Source organism: Purpureocillium lilacinum (genome assembly GCF_023168085.1).
Source record: "Purpureocillium lilacinum CBS 284.36 DNA, scaffold_7, whole genome shotgun sequence".
In the NCBI taxonomy this organism is placed as follows: domain Eukaryota; kingdom Fungi; phylum Ascomycota; class Sordariomycetes; order Hypocreales; family Ophiocordycipitaceae; genus Purpureocillium; species Purpureocillium lilacinum.
This window is the reverse complement of record NW_027072117.1, coordinates 1,371,499-1,393,326: the sequence shown is the minus strand read 5'-3', so window position 1 is coordinate 1,393,326 and position 21,828 is coordinate 1,371,499. Positions and strand designations below refer to the sequence as shown.

The window sequence follows — 21,828 nt, the reverse complement described above, 5'->3', positions numbered from 1 at the left end:
AGCACTCACGGGGAAGCAAGCTGGTTACACGTACACAGGATTTTTCGGTCCCCGCCAATTGGTGATGCATCGCGCACGCCCCTGTGCTGTGCGTACCTACACTGGGTACTCCCGCCGCTCTTGGAGCTGGCGTGTTGGTGTGCTGCCCGTCTGCCCTGGCCCCTCGGCCCCGTAAGGTAGGCACGAGTAAGAGGTACAACACACTCCGCACTTGCTCAAACCAGAATGCCGTGTACTGAGTACCTTGCCGTGCGGAAGGCAGAGTTGGAGTACGTACCTTGTAGTACTGTAACTCAGGCGCTGCCCTGCGGCAAGGGGCAGCAGCAACCCCACGGGAAGTCGAGCATCAATCCCAGGCCGCACCTCGACCACCTTCGCGACGCTTTCCCTTGCCGCTCTCTTCATTCCATGCCTGCTCAGCCCACTCCGGCACTCTCCGGGTCTCGCCGCATTGTCCTTTTGTCTTTGTCTCCTTGATCTCGGCTGCCGCGAGTGCTGGGCGTCCGAGTCGACTCTCAAGGCTGCCTCTGCCCGACCCCTCCAACACTCGTCGTCATGGAACTCGCTGCTTGGCCAGAGCACATCGTCGAGACAGCCCGTCGACCGAACCAGGGGGGTCCCCGGACCTCACCTGATGTCACCGTCAAGCTAGCGACATTCTCGGCATGGAGCCTGGCCCGGCACGGCGATCCTGTTCCAGATTGGAAGTACCTGCTCGAACATGTGCCAACGTGCTCGCCCCGAACTCCTGTGCTTCCACCCAGCGTCTGCTCTTGCATGCGCCTAGCATGTACGAGCGTGCATGTATTGCATGGTACATGGTCAAGCGCAGTACTCGTACAGTATGCCCTGTCGACGGGATCACGTTGGCACTGCTTGGCTTCTGACTTTCCCCCAGGGTCCCAGGGGTGTGCGCCTCCCATCTGCCGTACCCTGGCCGTCATCGCGACCCCCAAACTTTATCGACTGCACAGCACAGTAGCATCCGGAAGCCTCGCCGTCCAGAGATCCACTGTAACCTCCAGTCGACGGCCTGAAGCCTGAAGCCACCGTCTCGAGGGCCGCGGCATGTACCATTGCTTGGCCATCTCCGACCACAAAGTGCGTCTGGACTAGGCACATCAGCACGCGGCAGGGTCCATTGAGAGATTGGACGGGCAGCTTTTGGCAAGTCCTCACGGGCCAGGCGCCGTCCGTCATTCTCGGCGGTACTTCGCACCCGTCTTATGAGTACCTGCGCCTGGGAGAGGGTACTCGTGTCTCTCGTTAGCTGCTCAGACCAGTGGCTCGTGCTTGACGCGGCTACTGGCGCGCACATGCACGGGCTCTTCCTGCTCGGTGGCAACGTCAACTTTCTTACACAGGGTTGGAGCCCGGACCAATCGCCGAGGCCACTTCTTCAACGGCAACGGGCACACGTCCCCTCCGTCGAAATCTGGGGGACCCTCATTTGGGAGCCCGAGGGAAATGGCGCGCACCACCTCGCTGGGCCCGAATTCACTGATCGCTCGCAAGGGCCCTGATGACAGTCGCTTCCATCCGGCCGCCATCTCTCTCTCGGCCGGGTGCTGGCATAACGGTTGCGCGCAACCACCGGCAGCTTGGGGGCGTCCATGCCACCAACCTTTGCGGTAGTTGCATTGCGCTCTCCAGCGTTCCCACACCGGGATATTTTTCCTTGGTCTACCTCGCGATGTAACCATCAGGGGCTAGGCAGGTAGCTAGCGCACTTGCGAGATCTCGCTGCAGGATGCCACCCAAGCTGCTCTCCGTCGTGGTCTGTCGCTCGACTGATGCTCCAAACAGATGGGTTACTTCCCGCCCGCCCCCGCACGTTTGGAAATGGCCATGATTATTCTTGGGGCTACCTTGCAAAGGTTCGCGTCGGGGGGGCAACGGGCGATGGGACGTCCCGTCGAGATGCTACTCCGAGGGTGGCTGGCTGGCTGGCTGGCAAGAGCCGCCGAGTCGAATCGCACCCGCCGCGTCGATCTGGCAGTCGAGCTTCCTCATTCCGTCAACACGGCGGCGAGCGGCCACGAAGGGGCCGCTCTGGTGCAAGCATCCCAGCTGCCGCAATGCAGGACGGGGCGCGCCCCGCAGCATCTAGTCGAGCCGACTAATAAACCTGCGTGCCGAGAGGGACTTTTTGACGGTTGAGGGGTTTGGGGCCGAGATTGCGTTTGTTGAGAGTACGAAGCCAGTACCAGTACCTGGCCAGGCACTCGTCGCCATCCGCCAGCCCGGCTTAGAAGGTCTCGAAGCAGACAATTATAGCAACCATGTCGATATACGGGCATTTTGCGCCGTTTGGTTTGTCCTTTGCACCAAGCACCCGCACCGCGGGCCGTCCTTCATCTCGCAGCGCAGCCAATCGTGCGACGCCCGACCAAGTCGATTCGCTCGGTCAGTCGCGGATCAGGAGGCTGGCATGGAGTCTGGAGATGGGCCCTGACGATGGCCAGGGGAGCCCGCCCGCCCGCTGCGCGCAGTGCCGGAGATGGCAGCCCGCCACCGAAACGCCCGTCTGGGGATGACGGCGCCGTCCCGTTGGTGGCCCCGAGCCAGCGGATGCCCACGCAGCCATCAACCGGCTCTCTGCCATGTCGCGCGTGTCCAGCTGCCCGCCATGTCGCCCTGCAGTGCCACAGTTCGTCTCGCGCGTCACTCCCTCCTCCGTCCCGACCACATGGCCGCCGACAAGGGCTCCTTCCCGTGGCCGAGCCGACGCATGCGCGCGGGTGGCGGGTGGCAGCGTGGCAGCATGGCATCATCTGGATATGGGGCCCCCTCCGCTTGGACGTTGTGCGCGAAACGTCAAGACGAGAGAGAAGCGAGAGCTGCTGGCCCTTTCGGGCGGCGAGGCATTTGGACGAACGCCAACGCTACACAGCCGTCGACAGAGTTCTGCGAGCGCGCCCAGCAACACAAAGGTACCCGAGGCACCCTTCAGATGCCCACGGATCAAGCCCACAATTCTCGTCGAACTGGTGGATTGGCGCCACCCGCGCCCAAGAGCCCTAGGCCGGATCCAGGGTCGTGCCTCCGGGCGGCCCACCCACGCTGGGCGATCATCTCCGCCCGGAGGCGCTTCTCGCCGAAGAGACTGGCTCCGTCAGTGAAGTCATACATACATGCGATACACGGGCGGGCGTTAGTTAGCCCTTTGGCGCTCGCGGTTCCTGGCTTCGCGCAGCCGGCGGCCGAAATCCTTAGAGCCGGCGTTAGACCACCAGACGTCGCGTGCCGCAGTTGGAGCCCGTTGTGTATACTGCATCTTTACTATTGTCGGGCCCGGAGGGAATGGTAATCCGTGCGCCTGACACGGGACCGCGTGGAGCCCTATGGTCGATGCGCCGCGAGCCACGCACAGGATCGCGGAGTCGCGGGACTGCGGGCAGCGCTAGCTGGTACGGCAACGACTTCAGAGGAAGCAACTCGTCTTCAAACGCGGCCAGCCAACAGCCGGCAGAACCAGCCTGTCGGGGACTCGATCTGCCTACAACGGCCAGAGGCATACATGCTTGTACACAGGTCCGTATGTGCGCAGCCACAGGTCGAGCCATGCTGGCTGGATTACTCTCATGTCTTTCACGCACACGCGCCCGGGGGGCTTGCTCGCACCCTTCGAGTGCAGCCAGTTGTGTAACAACTTGGCGCCCGCCGGCATGCACGCGCGACAGGAGGCAGCAGTTTCTCCTGCAAGGCTATGGAACCTGGCCTGCGCCACCCGCTCGGCTGCGGTCGCTGGCAGGGGACGGCGCAACTGGGTCGAGTCATTAGTCGACTTCAAGAAGTCGCAGACCACCTACATAATACGGCGCGCCTATGGACTGTGCACAGTCGAGGCGCAGGTTTATGCGTGCGGGAAATTCTCCCCTTTCACATTCTCGAGCGGGAGGATGCAGACGCAGACGTGCAATCATGCAAGGCCCCGGAAGCGTCCTCTTGCCGACACAGTCGATACTCCAACCAGGTTTGGGCAAACCTCCTGACCCTCGAGATTGCCTGCTTGGCAATTGATCCGCAGGCCATCCGTCGTCGCTAAGCACCCGAGAATAGTCGCCCCCAGGCGCTTGCGACCGAAACTGCATCGCGGAGAGCTCGCTCACGCCATGTCGTCCCCGCAGCACAAGGACGTCATCGTCGACGGTCCCTGCCGCGACAGCAGCGTTGCACTGTCACGTCGTCAGGCAAGCCCCGGGGTTCGGGAGAGGTCAGCATAGCGCCGGCACGCTGAGCAGGTTCGAGGAACAATGCGGACCGAGGAACGGACTCGCGCCACTGCGACACGGCCGTCACCATCGACAGGCTTGGGCCTGGGCTTGGAGGAGGGGACCGATCCTTGGTCCCACCCCGCCGACCGCGATCCGGCCCACCAACCCAGTGGCGGACAGGGAGTGTTTCGAGGTGGGGGTAATGCTATCGTCGGATGCGAAGCGCTATGAGTCGTCGGCATTGCCCAGCGTCTCCTTGGCGGAAGGAATGGGGGGGCGTCGAAGCGCGAGTGGTACGCCACAAGCGGGAGACTTTCCGGACGGTGTCGCGTCCCGTCTCGGGGTCGGTATCGGCTCCCTCGCGGCGGGAGTTCAGGGTCGAGCCCGTGGCTAGCCCACGAGCATGACAGGTTCGCCAGGCACTGACGTCTGGGGCCAAAGCGGCACTGGAGCGAATGCTGATGCCACTGGCGCCGTCCGTGTGTGTTCACGAGCACGCGGGCGAGACGCACTTCCACGCCCCCTTGCAAAGACGGGGCCCGGAACTCCCCCGACGACATCCATCACTGCTCGCCACCACCAGCAATCATGGCCTCCGGGTACGGTGGCCCCCAAACACGGCCAGCGTCTTGTGACCGAGGTCGTGAGTGCCCCAGGACACCACCAAGGGTCCATGGGAGAAATCTCGCGAAGGGGGTCTGGTTGCAGAGTCCCCCCGCAGCATGCGACTCCGGTGCGGGCCACGGTTCCACGGCCTCGACACCTGCGGCCGATTTCCCTTGCACGAAGCTGTGGTGGCAAGGAGTCAGGAGCTTGGTGCGTCTCGTTGAAAGCAGGATTCTGTGCCGGTGTCGTTCAGAGTCTGCGTGTGCGTGCTCGTCGACCCGCCCCGTCCGTAGTCATCAGACGCCCGTCGTCGGTCGACCCGTTTCCAAGCATGGCACACACTGCCGGCATGTGGTGGTGATGTCTGTGGCCACCCGGATCCGCACCAGACGGGCATCTTTCCTTGCTTCGGCAGAACGATGGGTCGCCGCAGATGTACACGTGATGGCCAACAAGCATCGATCGCGATAATTCGCATGGCTCGCGAGTCGTCCCTCGTGTGCACCAGTGCTAATGTATACAGTGTTCGACGGCAAGTAAGGGTCATGTACAGTCGGGGTCATGCCACCAGCGCTCTGCAGTCTCTGGTCTATGGGGGAACGCAACATCATCATTCCCGCAGGCTGCGGGTAGGACAGACGCCCCTGGGCCCGCAGGCGTTTTGACATCGAGGGCCAAAGCCGCAGCAATCCGCTTCGAACCTCCCGGATCCATACTGCCCCTTGGCCCCCCGTTACTGCTGCCTGACAAATTTCCTCCCAGGGTCTGCTTCGAGCAGTGGAACGCAAGCCCACGAAGCGCGTCGTCGGGACGTGCGAGCAAAGGGCTTTTGCTGACGACAACGGCCAGAACGAGCGTCTCGCATGGACGAGTCCAAGCAAGCACGAGATAGGTCGCCGGCGCTCGGTTGCGGCGCCAGTAGGGCCGTTATTGTTGGAGTTGTCGTGCGTGACTGGGTGCCGTTGCCCTCCATCTCGGTTGGTTGGGATGTGATGGGAGGGGCAGCTGTTCGAGCTGAGTCTTTTGGTGCATCACCGGGCGTCGGGCCTTCCACCCTGATGCAGGGCAATGTTGACGACTGCAATCAAGGGGCTGGTGCCGGACTGGGCACAGCCGCCCACCAGCGACTTGTCCACGACGTGGCTTCGCGGACGATGGGGGCCGCCAGCGGGCAGGGGCGTATATTATGCCGCCGCGACGTTGACGTCTTGTACGACCGTCTGATGCTGTCGACACCCTGCCTACGGTTTAGTCGACCCGTTCTTGGGTGCATGTGTGCGTGCTGCCTGTGGACTGGGCAAGGATCCTGTGACTGACGGATGGGCCTCTGTCGTCTCTTTCTTGTGATACGCGTTGCGTGATGCGCAGCCGGGTCCGCATGAGAGGAAGAGCCTGGGGCCAAGGGTGGTCGTTCGGCTGGCGGCCGTGGCGCCTAGGCGTTCGTGACCCCTTGGGGCCTGGGGCCTGGAGGGGGGGAAGGGGGGGCGTCCGCGTCAAAGGGCAACACTGCCGTCGTATCTACCGTCCCCGGTGGATGCCCGGGGTTGACTGCCTGACTGACTGCCTGACTGATGGCATCAGTCGACCACGGCGGCCGTGCGGCGGCAAGCTCGGGGGACGGGTGGATGGGTGGATGGATGGATGGATGCGAGCGGACGGCCGCGGCCCCTGGATATGGGGGCCGGCCTTTGGCGGCGGCGGTTGAGACGCGCATCAGGTAACTGGATGTGGATACGGATAGACGCACATACAGATTGGCATCGAGCATTCCTTGCAGGACGGCCTGGTATCGTGGCCGGTCGAAAGTATCATGCCATTATGACTTTACTTTACTTTCTTCTTTCTTGGTTCTATCTGTGTTGGGTGTTGGGAGGCCGTTGACGCGCCTCCGCCTACTGTCGGGTATCGGCGCCCCATCCATCAACAACTACTTCGTAAATGCTCGCTAATGCAAATGGGGCGTGCGAGGCAGATGGAGATATCCAGGGTAGCGTAGCAAAACCCCAAAGTGCCATGTCCTGTCTTCCTCTCCTGTCGCGGCCGCTTCTGTCTATCCTCAGCCGTAGTTGGTTATGTTTGCCCGCTACCGGTGTTCTCATTCTCCTCTCTGTCTGCCTGCCTGCCTGCCTGCCTGCTTGCCCGCGCGCAACCGCCCGTCATCACCGCAAAAACCAGTTCTCGTCGTCCGAGTCCGAGTCTCCGCCCTCGACCTGGTCCTCCTCGTCCAGGAGCGCCATCTGGACGAAGCGCCGGACCCATGCCTCCTGGGCGGGGTCGAGACCAGCGGCGATGTTGTTGCCTCCAGGTGGCGGCGGCTGTTGTTGCCCCTGTTGCTGTTGCTGCTGCTGTTGGTGATGATGCTGTTGCTGCGGCTGCTGTTGTTGTTGGTGACGACGATGCTCTGGCGCGGCGACGGCGGCGGCAGCGGCACCGCCCCCACGAGCTACTGCTGCCCGGCCGCCCGCGTTGGCGCCCCGGGCGGGTCGGCCTCCGCCCCTGACAGCACCGCCGCCGGCACGGCCACCGCGCTGGAGTGGCGCGCCTCGGCCGCCGGCGCGGGGGTCTGCGCCCCTGGCGGCTCCGCGATGGGGGCCATGGTGGTGCTGGTGCTGTTGGTGATGTTGGCCGCGGCCGCCTCGGCCCCTGGCGGCTGGAGGCGGAGGCTGCTGGGGCGCAGGCTGGGCGGCGCGTCGGGGTTGATTGTCCACGAGGCGCAGTACGAGAGGCGCCTCCCTGGCGACTGCGACGGCTGGCTGGCCGTTGGGCGCCTGGCCGGCCGGGGGCTCGTTGCCATCCTCGGTCTCGGTATCGCTCTCGTCGGCCGCCCCGAATTGCCAGGGAGCTCCTCCATCGATGTCGGCATCAAAATCGTCCTCAAGGTGATGGATCGCCCCGGCGGCGGCTGGTGCTGGTGCGGGCGCCGCGGCGGCGCCTCTCCCGCCGACGAAGCCGATGCCGACGTCGTTGCCGTCGCCGCCCTCGAGCTCCCATAGGCGCATGTAGCACGAGGTGACCTTACCGTCGCCCTGCTGGTTGTAGTGTTTGTAGGGGTTCCCGGGGTCGAGCCACGAGGAGCACAGGTAGCAGAAGTGCGTATCGCAGCGCGAGCAGATCATATGATTGCAGCCGTGTGTCTTCTGAGCGGGCGCGGCGCACGTCGGGCAGGGGCTCGTGTGTAGCTGGAGGTACTCGAGCGAGGCCTTCTCCTCCTCTGTGAGCTCGTCGGTAGTGCGTTTGGGCACACAGTGGACGAACTCGCCGTGCCAGGTCTGCAGGCAGCGGCTGCAGAAGGCGAAACCGCAGTCCTCGCATACGGAGAGGAGGTCGGCGGCGTTGAACTTGGCGGCGGCCTTGGCCTTGGCTTTCTTCTTCCTGTCGCGATGCTCCTCGGCGGCCTTTTCGTCGGTAGGGTCTTCTCCGCTGTCGTCGCTGTCATCGGCGTCAGAGTCAGGGGCCTCGCTGAACTGCAGGCCCTCGGGCTTCTTGTGCTTCTTGGAGCGCGCGGCGCCATTGCACCACTGGCGCGGGCAGTAGATGGTGTCCTTGTCCGACTCGAGCTCCGTCTTGTACTTGAGCGTGACGTAGCGCTTGACTGCATCCTCGGACAGTCCGATCTGGAGCAACTCGCTGGGACTGATGAAGGTCTTGGGCTTCCGGCGCGAGGCGTCTCCAGCTGTGGCGGCGGCCCGGTCCTTGGCGCAGTTGGGGGTGAGGCAGCGCACGGTGGACAGGTTGCCCTCGGTGATGGCGTCGTTGTAGAAATCCTGGAGGCACTGCAAGCAAAAGATGTGGCCGCAGTCGAGCATCTTGTGACACTTGGATCCCTTTTTGGGGTCTGCCGGGCGTCAGTATTACATGTGAAACGCAACTTTCGCACAGGAATATTTCAGACGTACCTAAGCAGATGCCGCATTCAAACGTCTCCTTCTCAAAAGCTGCCCGCTTTGCCTTGATGTCGTAGTCCAGGACGGCGAGCTTATGTTCTGGAGGGACCGCAAGGGTGCCTTCGGCGGTCACGGCTCCGAAGACGTCCTCGGCGGCGCGATGGACATGGTCAATGTAGGAATAGGCAACCATGTCACGGCCGGCCTCTTCCCACAGGCGTGGCCCATCGCCTTCAAGGCTGGCGAGGGTCTCGCGGGAGAGCCATTGCGGCGTGGTGGAGATGGAGACCTGAGGCGGCTTGTCGGCCGGGTAGCCGTCGGGGAGGACGATGCGCAGGGAGACTGGTGGGAGGTGGGAGACTAGAAGAGAGTCGACGGGCTCTGCGGCTGGCCCAGCCGGGGCCGGCGAGGTTGAGGAAGATGGCACGGCTGCTGATGATGCCGACGGCGCGGCAGGCTGCTTGCCGTCCGGGGCGGCCCCTTCGGCGGCGGGAAACAGAACCGTCACCGGCTCGGCAGGTCGCACAGGAAGCTCGAGTTCAAAGACAAAGCCGGGCACATCACTCGGTCGGCGTATCTCGGGAAAGATGGCCTCGAGGGTCTCGAGCTCCATAAAGCGGGCATCGTCGTCATCTGGGGTGGCCATGATCCGTCACTCGGTTGCTCAGCACGCGACGAAAGTGTCTCATTATTCGTCCGGGCCGCGCGCGGGATGATGGGCAGCCAAAGCGTGCGATGGGGGATATGAGATGGAGGGCGCTGGAAGAGAAAAGACGATGGAAAAACACACAAAGACGCGATGAGTTTAGTAGGCGACGCTGTGGCGAGGTTGACAATTGAGGTCGGGCCCGACGGCGGGGAGAGAGGATGGCGTCGTTGAATTTTAGTGGGGTTGGCTCGCACTTCGGGGATAAAATGGCCGGGTAGTTGACGAGCTTCGGGGTTCCTTCAGTTGCGCGCAGGTGCTTGGGGTCGCCCGCTAGGGATGGGATTTCACCGAGAGGAAATTCCTATTAAAAAAACACATGTGGCCCAAAGGGAGAAAAATTGCACAATAAATTGAAGATGCGTGGTGCTTCGAAGGCGGATTCCGGGTTTTGGAACGTGCCAGAACAGAGATGACTGGCCGGCATGACTCTTCTCTCTTTTTTTCTTTGGCCCAATGCTCACGCCGTCCTTCATTTGGCCACAATAGCCGCCCCCACCGCCTCGGACGACAACGATGCATTTGAGCGAGCACTCGCCGCCACGCGACGTCGCCAGAGCAAGCCTGCAAGGGCAGTCGAATATGGCCTAATGTCGAAGTTTATCAATCTTTGGCAGCTTTGCACACCAGGTCATGGCTGTTTGCTTGGTGGGCCTCTATGGAGGCATCATGGATCCGTGGCGATGGCGTTTGTTGGAACTGAGTCGATGCCGTGACTGACGGCGGTCAATGGGCATTCGGATTGCACTGACCAGAGCGGATTGGCTTGAGTCGAGTCCTCGGCGTATCTCCAACTCAAAACCGTGACTGCCATTCACACAATGGTGCCGACAAAGAGGCCAACCGGGTTGAAGCCCTCGCGGAGAACAATGTCAACGCCATTGTCGCGGCCAAACGTGACTGGCCCTACAAACACCCACACGTGTCTTCACTCGCTCGAAAGTCAAGCAAGCATAGTGATTCACCGCTCCGGATGGGCCGAGACATGCAGTGAACCGCGCGGGTCCGTGTACATACATCCGCATCCCTCAGCCGATGACGGAAACGGGACGAGGACGAGCAAACGCCCGGTGATTCACTCACACTCATTTCTCGCTATATATATATGCCAGCTCCACGCCACATCCTCAACTTGCCTTTCCTTCTTCCTTTCCTCAGGGCATCAACTTCCCCTCGTACCGGAGCTTCATTCTACACCCGGACCACGTAGTCCGCATTCTCCCTCACAACACATTCTACTTCCGCGTGGTCCCCATCATCACGACGGGGACACCTTCTCCCGCAGGAGACCAGCAACATTGGCGTTAATGCTCCCCACGCGAGCATTGCATCTGCCGACAGCTCCCGTCCGGTACGATCTCGCGAACCTCATCGCGACCAATCGGTCTGTCCCCTTGCTGACTCTGAACAGGACGTAACACGGCACTTGTATGCCAGTCCGGGGCCGTTCATTCTAAGAAGTGCCAGAGGCGGGAGGACATCGCACTGCCCTCTCTACACGGGCGTGCGCAATAACCGCAAAATAACTCAACCGGTGTCACGGACTCAACATCGCCGCCACATGCATGCCGGGAGAGCAATGGCATCTTTGCGGGTCCGACTTTCCCTTGTTCGATCTGGCGAGGCCATACCGGGCCCGAACCCCGGGATCTCGCACGAGCAAGGCCGCCTCCTCGTTCACGACCTCTGCATGAACCTTGTGGCAGAGATAATGCTGGCTGTCCAACCTGATTCACCCGAATCACATCCTGTTGCTGCTCCTGTGGACTGCGATGACGCACGATGCCAGCCTGCGCATCGCAGAGTCGTTGCACCGGTGGCTGGCAGACGCGCACACACCCACACGCACACGCATACTCGGAGGGTCGCAGGACGACTCGAACTTCGAGATGGCGACGTCAGCTGGCCGCGTTACCTTTCCTCCAAGCCTCTTCCTCAGCCGAGAGGCGCTCTTGTTCCTCATTAAGGAACTGCCAGCAAGAGCATCGCCGTCCTCGCCCTCTTCTATTTTCTGGCGCAGTTACGCCGGCAAAGGGGCTGACAACGGCCTTACCCAGAGCAGCAACACATCCGGGGCGCCAATGCCATGGACAACGAAAGGACAGGGCCATGATCGAGTGACGATAAGTCCTTGTCGAGCTGGCCCCCTTACGGGAGCGGCCGCCATCCAGGAGGCATCCCTGGTGACAACAACGTCTCTTCATACCTCTACGATGATCGTTCACTGTCCCTGGCATTTATTTCCTTTTCGAGCACACTCTCCTCCTCTTCGATGTCCACGCCAGCGCTCTGCTACTCTTCGACAGCCAGGGCGGCGGTGGAGGTGAGGAGGCACCAGGCGAAGGGGAAGAGCCAGCCTGCCTTCTCTATCTCCTACATCATTGCACGACTGCCCTCGGCTGCACCCCAGCATTATCACCACCAACATCCGTGGCCTGGTATACATCAACAATTTGTCGCACCTCACCTCCGTGCAGCGTACCGGCGTTCGCCACGAGTGCGGCAAAAACTCCAAGCCGCTGCTTCCCGACGTCGTCCCTGCCCACATCAATCAGAAGCTGGCGACGTTCAAGGGTCTCTGCATCCTCTGCTTCGACCAGAAGGTCCCGGACGTGGCAGACACACTGGGAGGCAGGGCTTCGGCGAGATTACATGTAGGGGCTCTGCAACAACACCCGACAGCGTCGTGGTCCGAGAGCCGTACGAAGACCTCGGCGCATACACATACGTGCGGGACCGACGGCCTCGACACTATGCACAGCGGTGCGCGAAGTAGTCCACGGCAACCACACTTCCAAGCCGACGTCGACTCAATACTATGCCCAGGTGGCGTCAATGGCCAGGCACACGGCATCTGTTCTCTGCAACTCTGCTTGAAGGTGCCATCATACACAGAACGCTTCCTGTGCTCGGCAGCAGGACTCTCTACGGAACGCAAGAGAGGCGGGGGCTAAATTAGCAGGCGGGACACGTCCAACTAGGCGCCGTGCCTGGCCTGTCCCCCTGACAAAGTCCTCCTCTGATTGCCTTCTCCCCTCGGCCGCCAGTGGTTTCAAGTTGTAGCAGGGATAGGCGGGGGGTCTGCCCAGCGACACAGACTAGATCCGCCACTCACGTTCTTCACGCGGCGAGGAAGGCGAAGACACTGGAGAGGCCAAGGAGAAGATGAACAAAGCATGGCCATCGGTATACCAACGCCATTCGTCCATGCCTTTTCCCTTTCCTACGTTGACGGCCCTGTCAAGTCGGCTCGGATAGGTGCACTACGTCTACTCGCCCTCGCTGCCTGCCCTCGGCGGGTTTTTCTCTCACAGACCAGGACCTCCACATCATGGTGGCTGCTGCGGCCGCACACGCGTCCTTGCTGGTCTAGTCGCGAGGCCGCGTGATTGAAGTGAGCCGAGGAGAAGTTCCTCTGGGAGCTACACGCACGCGCGACTCCTGCATCGAGAGCGGGAGACGACCCTTGTGTGGCTCCTATCGTCGGCATTGGGGCCTGGAGACGACGGCGACGCCAGTGATCATGGGATTGGCGAGATTGAGCTCCCAGATAGCCAGGACGAAAGCTCGGCGAGTGGCGCCCTCCTAGCCAGCGGTGTCGCTTGCCCAGTGTCAATATTCGGCGCCATGGACATCGGCTTCGCGCGATTGGTGACAATGACAATCACGATGAGCTGATATCCTGAGCCTCGACGAAGGATGCATGTGCCTGCGCCGGATGGTATTGGCGGAGGCGGAAATGGCAGTGCAGTCTGGGCCTCTACTCGCCATTGGAACGCTGTGCAAGATAGTGCACTGCACCGTCGACGCTGGCAGGTACCCAGGCAGCGGAAAGAAGCTGCTTGAGGCGGCCAAGGGCGAATCTGGCAAGCTATGCTCCTCCTTCCCGCCCTGTCCTACACCTTGAACTTTCAGTCGGAGCCGGGTCGTCGACCACCCCGGAGCGCTCGGCATCTTGTCCGGCAAGACCTTTACCCGTCACTCGTTAGCGCCTCAGAGAACAAGCAAGGCGAAGGGCGGCCAACGGGGACAGGCTGCCGCCTGACGCCGGCAGGCTTTGCTAGATAAGGGGAGCCACGCAGGCAGTCGCTAGTAACGACACCATGTACGGCCACGACAAGAACCTCGAGCATTGTGTTGAGCACGGCGGAAGTCCTGAACAATGTGTGGCTGCTCATATTCCCCGAACCCACGACAAGGAGGTCGATTAAAGTCCTCTTCTTCCTTCGCAGTCCGATGCCGACTTATGGGCGGCCTGGATGCTGGTTCTACATCCGATGGCACGGATACGGCTACCGAGAGAGCCGCTCAAAGAGGCGCTCAATGAGTTTCAGAAAATGGGCGTTGCCAGTTGGAGCCTTCGGCTAAGCGAATGGCAGACCGAAAGTGAGGAAGAGACGAGTATGAAAGGCGAGGGCCATACGGAGACACCTAGACACGGCAGACTTGAAGCCTGAAAACCTCGCGAGGCTGAAGTACGCTGATTAGGCAGACACGTCGGTTTGAGCTTCTGGGCGGGACTGTTACCACCGGCAACGACTTCCCGCAAGAGTAAGACAGGCTTGAGAAGGGAAACATGCACTGCAAGGCGCTACCGCCCCGTCAAGCCATGTCACACGGCCGCCGAGCGGAACTACTGTCCTGCCATCCACAAACACATGCTAGCCACCTCTTCCGGCATCTTCGACAGCCCCGAGGCAAGGACTCATCAATCTCCTGCCTGGGGAGGATCAGCGACTGCAGCGAAAAGTATGGCGCGACGTTCATCGTGGCCGCGCTGGCATGGTTGCTGGACAGGTCCATGAGGCCCAGCGGCGTGCCACCTTTCGGAGCACCAAACGGTGGTTCGGCGAACCGCCTGCCTAGCAGTGTCGACACTGCAGACATCGATAACGGGGTCCTTGAGGGCTGGCCCGAAGCTCACCTACTCGGCTCGCTTGACCATCCAAGCTTGGAAGCCATGATATGCTCTGGAAGCGGCCCAGGAGAGCGGTCCAGGAAGCTCTCAAGACGCTCTCGAGATCTGGGGCCTGTATTGACATCTTTCGGCACTTTGTCAAGATTGCAAGACGATCTGTCAACGCCGGACTCCGTTGGTACCACTTTCGCTGTGGTGATGGCTTTGAAGGTGTTGCTCTGAGCTGGCAATCAGAGCAGCGAGATCCTTGATCAACTTGAAGTCGATCCAGTATCATATAAAGAGTGAGGCAAGTGATGCGCGGAGCGGTTGTTATTTGCCTGGGCTTTTGCAGCCGGCGGGCTCCCTTGGATGCCCTCGTCGGCCATCCAAATGCCACCCAGAGTCCTGGAGACTTAGGGGCGCGGGAGTGGTCAATGTACACGCCCACGCTACTCGACGCACTGCATGAGGGCAGGCCGACGCTGCGATAGTTTGTCGGCCTGCACCTACGTCGAACTGACCGTCGCGGTCAGGAACGCGGTTGAGAACACCGCGCAGGCAGCTACCCAAGATGCCAACCTGCGCATCCTGGAGTGGCTGCACCAGGGCCACGCGAGATCGCTAGTACGCACTTTGACGTGAGACTGCTGAGCTGGCTGGCCCATTGAGTGAGGTGCATATCTGAAAGACCGCGACCCTCGCGCGTTCTGAGGAGGGGAGCAGCACTCCGGACGGGGCAGACGACGAACTCCGGCGCCATCGCCAGCCGAGTTTTCCACGCGGAACACACCTCAGTCCATCCAACAGGCCCGCAAGGTCCCTTCTCAGCTATGCTCGGTGCCTGTCAGCGAGCGAAAGAGTCTAGGCCAGAGACAAAAAACACATCACAACGGCGACGGCGGCGACACATGCCCACAAAGGCAACTGGCCCTGGCGGCGAAGGTGAACATCGCACCACATTGGGAGCAAGCACGCTGCTCTCCATCGACGACGAGCTACCAGGGATCCAGAGAATGGCCCGCTGTCAGGCCTGCCGCCCACTGACGGCCCAGCCGGGGTATAATCGGGTCGTCCAGCCCGCCCGCCCGCCAACAGCACGTCTCGACACACGATCTCACGTCGTGGAATTACCCGGGGCCGATATCCCCAGCCAAGAAGATGCAGTGCATCTGCAAGAGGGCGAGGAGGTGAACACGCCCCACGCCCCTGCCTCTCCGTTCATACGAGAGAGTATATATGACGGTTCCGGCATCGATCAACCATCCAACCAAAGGGGCAAGTCGCCGCAGTGCTCACTCATTGCTCAATAGATTTGTCAACACGGGTATCAACCTCCCATACTAGCGATGACAGGGCCCCATTCACGCCTCTTCCACATGGCGCTCCAGTCATTCATGCGTATTGAGCTATGAGTGAACACTGCAGCGATTTTCCTTTTGGTTCTGGTACTGCCCCGCGCGTCCCCATCGCAGAGTGATGCATGATGCGGGCTGGGGTTTGAGGCGTGCGCGAACTTGTGTCCCGGATCCGAACTCACGTGGTATCCCACCCGGCCTGCCGCCCGCCGCTGTCGACGCAACCCCGATATCACGTACAATACCTTTGTCAACACAAGCATCAACCTCACATACTAGCGGCATTAGACCCCATTCAGTTCGGAACTGCGGAACCCGGTGTACGGCCTCGCTATAAGCCCTGTTACAGTATAGCGGGGCCGTGTCACGGAGTGCAAGAGTGGGCGGGAAGTCATCAGAAACGGCCTCACAGGCAGCGTTGCATCGCAGGATACAGATACCGCGACCGACACCATGACCAGCATCACCAGCTGCCTCATGCACAGTCCCAAACCCAGAGCAGCAAGAAGGGGGCCCTACACCATTGCGCCCACATGTCCGGGAGGACCGCTGCCCTGGGGCCAAGAATGGCGCCGGCTGGCTATACATCCATGAGCCAATACTCTAGGCGGCCGATGCACCCAAACCATTCACACCATCACAAATGGAACGAAAGTCCTCAGTCCTCCCCTGTGGGCCCTCTGAGCCCGACTTCGTAGTCTGTGGTCTAGCTTTCCTTCACCCATCGCATCGGTTTTGGAGCCTCGTTCTCACACCTACAATATCGTCCTCCCTGGTAGGGGGGCTTTGACGGTCTCGAATTTGGGAGTGTATGTGACTGCTTATTGGAGTAACGGCACAGTCAAACTCCATACGGCGACATTGAGTCGCTCCAGGGTGGACCGACTTGCGCCAAGATATCTCCTGTCAATGAGTGAGGAAGGCCGATCATCAAACATATGGGAAAACATGTCATTAGAACTTTTGAAGAACGTCAAAAGATTCTTTCCTCATGAACCATCTCGCATAGTGTGAAATGAATATGGCAATTGCCTCTTGCCTGAGAGGCACGCCAGGCAAAGTCGATCTTGCAAGCAGACAGAACGCAACATAACTGCCCAACGCAGCCTCTGCGATCCCCTAAGTATTCCTCCGTCGATCATCCATTGTCGTGTATCTTTGAACAATGCAAGCCGAAAGTAAGCGAGGCCAACGCGGGCACCGCTGCGTGGTTATCTAGTATGTAGTGGTGATTGCAAAGCGAGCAGTGGGTACTCCCGAGCTCAGAAGGCTCGAGGATGCGATCGGCAGAGATGTAGAATATGTTTCATATTCCTAGCTGCGAGAACGGGCAATGTGGCCCAATCATGGTGGCCATGGCAGCTGGCGGCGGTCCGGCCACGCTCTAGTCGGGCTGGCACGTCTGTTGGACTAAATTAGTAAAGGCGTTAGGGCCGGAGGGAGTCACTTTCGGCGAAGGAGATGCGAAGCTTTTGGATATCTGATTGCTACGTATTTTGGGGCTGCAAGAGGTGTAGTCAGCTGAAGGTATTGTGGTGATAGAAAGTGGCCTGGTTGAGGCCTAAGAAGCTGAGGCACCACCGCTCCTCCTGAGTCCTCCAGCAGCACGACCGCCCATCGTCCCCAACTCACCCCCCTGTCCTGCATCCCATCCAGCCGCAGCTTGGACCAGACCCCAGGCCACCATCAATGCAGCAGCGTCCTCAGCGCCCTCTCGCCATGGCCTTGTCTTCGGGATCTGCATCCGCCCGACAGAGCGTGGGCGGGGTTTCCAGCCTCGACATCGCGGCCAGACGATGCAGGCGGAACCCTCAATTCACCTCGGTTCGCAGCCCGGAATGCCATGGCCGAAACTCTCGGGGCCGTCGTCGGCGTCGTCGCCTTTGGCCTGAACCTCGCGACCACGCTGCAGACATACACGGAGCTGACGCGCGAGGCAAACGACGCCCTGCACGATGTCGTGTTCGAGGTCAACGCCACTGCCTCCGCGCTCAGGCAGCTGCAGGCCATCGTGGACGCAGATAAAGCCGTTTCACACCTAGACGACAGTCCCGCAAGAGTCCTCAAGGACAGCGGCGTGCGCGAGATTGAGAGCCTGGCCGCAAAGTGCGAGGCCGTCTACAAGACCATCGTCAAGCTCGTCCAAAAGGCAAGCGGCTCCGAGTCTGACCCTCCGAATGCCACCGCTGCCTCGCAGCACGCACTGGACCCGGCCTCTTTGAAGCCGATGACCGTGCTCCAGCGGCTTAGGTGGCCATGGCTCACCCCTCGCATAGAGAGGTGCCAGCAGCAGCTGCGGTGGCTCAAGATCAGCCTCTTGGTCACGCTGCAGGTCGCAAACCTGGCTCTGCAGCAGATGAGGTGAATTCAGTTATAGGAGTCTCTAGGTTTTACGAGCTCGCTGACAACTGATCAAAGGCGTGACAACGATCCAATCTCAACGCAGGCTAACTCCTTGACTGATGTGGTCCAGACGCTTCAGGAACGCCAAGTTGAGTTGGCGAAGAAGTTGGCCGGCTTCTCGCAGACTTCTCTGGAGGATGCTGCGAATTTGCGGGCATGGAAAGCTGCATACGGAACAGAGACTGGTTTCAGCGAAGCATCGTCTATCCCAGGGAGGAAATCTCATCTGACAGCCGTGGGACATGTCACCGGCAAACCCAAGGATATCAACGGTGTCGAGCAGGCTGTCAAAACTGAGGCCAATCCCAAACCTGGGACCATCTCAGGGGTCGGAACAGCCCCCGTCCAGGCTACTGACGACCGCGATGCCCCCGTCGACGAATTGAAGAAGCCAGCCTCAACGCGTGACATGGGCATTGGCACCGGGAGTAAGACACTGGAGCCGATAAGAAATCCCTCGGTCTCAGAACAGGTCGGTGTTCATTCATCATACGCTCACGCTTTTCATGCGCCCGGGGTTGCCCTCACGAATGCAGTCGAACCAGAGAAAAGGGGCCTGCCGGAAGCTGGGGCTGCGGTCGCGACGAATCCGGAACCTCCCAGGGCAACCATGGCAACTACTTCTCAAGTCGCACATGAACCTGCGAGCCTGGGGATCCAGCGCATGGCCCCTGAGCCTCTTCCGAAGGCCGCTCACGTCAAGATGCACTCGAAAGCTTCGGAGCCTAGCAAGAAGAGACGCACGATCCCGCTCTTCCCTCGCTTTCGGAAAGTCCCCGATCTCCAGTCGCAGCTCTTTGGCGAGGACGACAAGTTCTCTCACGACTCGCCGAGCCGCACTTTGGGAGCCTTTGTCGCGGAGCTGGGCATGATCAGGACGGTCCCGTTTGGGCATGACAGGCTCGTGTACGGTCTCAATCAGGTGCACAAACATAGGTTAATAGCCACGTGGGCCAAGTACCTCAACTCGACCGCGGAGAAGCAAGCCCTGATCGGCAAAACCACAGACATGGCGAAGCGCATGAGCCACCGAGCCATGTCGCTTCTTACTTTCCACGAGATCGAGCGGCCGAACGGTTCGGAAGCCATTCTGGCCTTTTTTGCCCTGAACCAGTTGCAAGAGCCGGTGACGTTCATCGACTTCGCACAGCGCAGACATTCTATTCCCTTCGGGGCCTGTCAGAGTCATGATGTATGGACGAACGTCGCTCCATGTCTGCAACACCAACGTGCTAACGCTTGCCTGTCCCATAGAGCTTTCATGAATTCGTCTTGGAGATGCACAAGGACAAGGCTGACTTGCCAGAGTCATTGTCCAAAGGTGAATTTGAACGGCAAGCTCGTTACGGGTCTTTTGAGGCAGTACACCCTATGCTGTGGAGTGCTTCGGTGAACCCCGGGACTGTCCTTCGGATGGCCGGCCACGTCCCTGTTCCCCCCTACCCATATCAGTGGCCTCTGCATCCGCAAACAATTGCGCCAATTCCAGCCAACCCGAACTACGCCGGAGCATACAACCCTTCATCTTACGCAAACCCCTATTCAAGGGCACCGGGCCCGAATTCCTCGTCCCCTGGGCTTGTGCGGCATCCGGCCAACGCACCTCTACCGAGTAGGCCGTTGAGCACCATGCGACATGAAACAAAAGAAGGCGTCGATGTCAGTCTCTCAGAGATGACATCAGACGACGCCATCATTCAGGAGATAGAAACGGAGCTTGCCCCGCCAATGCGCTCTGAGGGGGCAGGACCAGGAAGGAGACGTGCCCCAATTGCGGAATTGCTCTCGCATTCGAGCCGCGTCGAGGGCGTCGCCAATTCCATCGCCATGGAGTTTTCGAGCGACGACGCCAGGTCAGCATCTTTGCTTGGCGACGAAGTCGACTCAGCCTCGGACGACGGAGTGGTCGTTGATTTCAGTGCCGAGGCCGCCAAGGGGGTCGTTTCTGTGACGGAGCTCCTCAGCCGGCTTACCAACGCACCGGGCCCAATTGGCTAGACAATATTCCTCATCAATAACTACTGTGAAACGTTTTGACTCGTTTTTGCTTGAACTTGACCGAGCCATCTTGACTCGCGAGCCGGATCCTGCCGTTCGCGGGGCCCAATTTCCATGCCGCCCGCGTGTCAAGGCGTTTTTTCACCAAACCCTGTGAAAATTGCCGAAACATGTTTCCGCCGAGATATTAATTCTGAATCCATGAACATGTTTGGGACCCGAAACGAGGTGCTGGGCATTTCATCTCTGTGAGACTTGTGTGTGGACGGGTCCGTGTAAGTCGACAAGGTGAATGAATAAGTGGCTGCCCCAAAACGGCAGGCGGTGGGCCTTCCCGCCGCCACCCACCAATCTGCCGCCTCTTCCCCTGGCACATGTGACGACGACTCACGACAGTTGCATCATCAGTTTCGAGAGTCACGGTTCAGCAGGACTCGCACGCTCGCACACACACGCCGAGAGCACGAATTCCGCGACAGCGCCGCCTGCGTCTTGTCCTTTTGCGGTCCTTCTTTCTCGGCGACAGCGTTCCGCGGGCCAGACCAGACAAGACCAGACCAGGGGCGCGGCAGCTGGAGGGCGCTCTGTGTCCCTGAAGCGACGTCACCTCCAGGGCCGGCATCACCACCACGGCGTATCACCACCACCAAGCACGATCGGGGGACACATCCCACCGCGCCGCCAGCCATGGCCGACTCCGCGCCGCTCGCCTCCCTCTCCCTCACGCACGTCTACTACGTACGCGCACCCACCCACCCACCTATCCATCCCCCCTCTCCACCAATGTAGCCATGCACGGCAACCATCTCCGCAAGACGTCTAACACTTTCTCGATCTCCTCCCCCCCTTTTAGGACCCCGACGACCTCCTCTCCCTCGTATGCGCCTACCTCGCGCTCGTCCCGCAGTCCCTCTGCATCGTCTACGCCACCCTCGTGCTCGCCACGCGCGAGGCCGAAATCGCCCTCGCCCTCGCAGGGCAGCTCGCCTGCGAGGCCCTCAACTTTGCCCTCAAGCGCCTCATCAAGGAGGAGCGCCCGCGCCGCATCCACGGCAAGGGCTACGGCATGCCCTCGTCGCACGCGCAGTTTGTCGCCTTTTGGAGCGTTTCGCTCGCGCTGTTCCTGCTCCTGCGGCATCGGCCTAGTGGCGTGGCGGCGACTACTCGCGCTCGTGCGAATGGCTCTGCGGCAAAGGGAGCGATGCGCAGACTGGGCGCGAGCGTGAGCGTCGACGGCCTGCACCGCCCCTGGTCCCTCCCCGAGCGCCTCGCCGTCAGCCTCGCCGCCGCGGGCGTCGCCGCCGCCGTCGCCTGCAGCCGCGTCTACCTCGACTACCACACCCCGCGGCAGGTCCTCGCGGGGGCCGCCGCGGGCGTCGCCTCCGCGCTGGGCTGGTTCGCCGCCACGGCCGTCCTGCGCCGCTCCGGCTGGCTCGCCTGGGCGCTCGACACGCCCCTCGCCCGCGCCCTGCGCGTCCGCGACCTCGCCGTCGAGGAGGACATGTGCCAGGCCGGCTGGGAGAAGTGGGAGGCCAAGCGCGCCGCCGCCGCCGCTGGTGCTGCTGCTGCTGATGGCGATGACGCTGCTCTTGCCAAGGTCGACGGCAAGACCAAGACGGGGTGAGGCAGCACGGCGGGCATTTCTGATTTAGAACCATTATTACGACGTATGATGAGGGGTCCTACTTGTAGCGTAGCATGGTGGTGGGCGATATACTCATATACACACACATACACACACATTCACATACGCAAACAC

General features: G+C 60.9%; 3 protein-coding genes across 3 annotated transcripts; 2 read left to right on the top strand and 1 right to left on the bottom strand.

Annotated features, from left to right (window-relative positions):
• Nucleotides 1-6,982: 6,982 nt before the first annotated feature.
• On the bottom strand, nucleotides 6,983-9,353 carry PLICBS_009321 (translation termination inhibitor protein itt1; the record flags this gene model as incomplete). Its single annotated transcript, XM_018324933.2, has 2 exons — nucleotides 6,983-8,658; nucleotides 8,720-9,353. 2 exons carry the CDS (start codon nucleotides 9,351-9,353, stop codon nucleotides 6,983-6,985), a joined length of 2,310 nt encoding a protein of 769 aa, XP_018176327.2.
• An 8,158-nt stretch (nucleotides 9,354-17,511) lies between these two features.
• Nucleotides 17,512-20,069, top strand: PLICBS_009320 (uncharacterized protein; the record flags this gene model as incomplete). The annotated part of the gene is made up of 4 exons (XM_065601610.1): nucleotides 17,512-18,029; nucleotides 18,087-18,499; nucleotides 18,608-19,263; nucleotides 19,326-20,069. 4 exons carry the CDS (start codon nucleotides 17,512-17,514, stop codon nucleotides 20,067-20,069), a joined length of 2,331 nt encoding a protein of 776 aa, XP_065457682.1.
• A 687-nt stretch (nucleotides 20,070-20,756) lies between these two features.
• PLICBS_009319 (uncharacterized protein) lies at nucleotides 20,757-21,693 on the top strand (the record flags this gene model as incomplete). The annotated part of the gene is made up of 2 exons (XM_018324930.2): nucleotides 20,757-20,807; nucleotides 20,923-21,693. The coding sequence occupies 2 exons, from the start codon at nucleotides 20,757-20,759 to the stop codon at nucleotides 21,691-21,693; spliced, it is 822 nt and encodes a 273-aa protein (XP_018176324.2).
• Nucleotides 21,694-21,828: the final 135 nt, after the last annotated feature.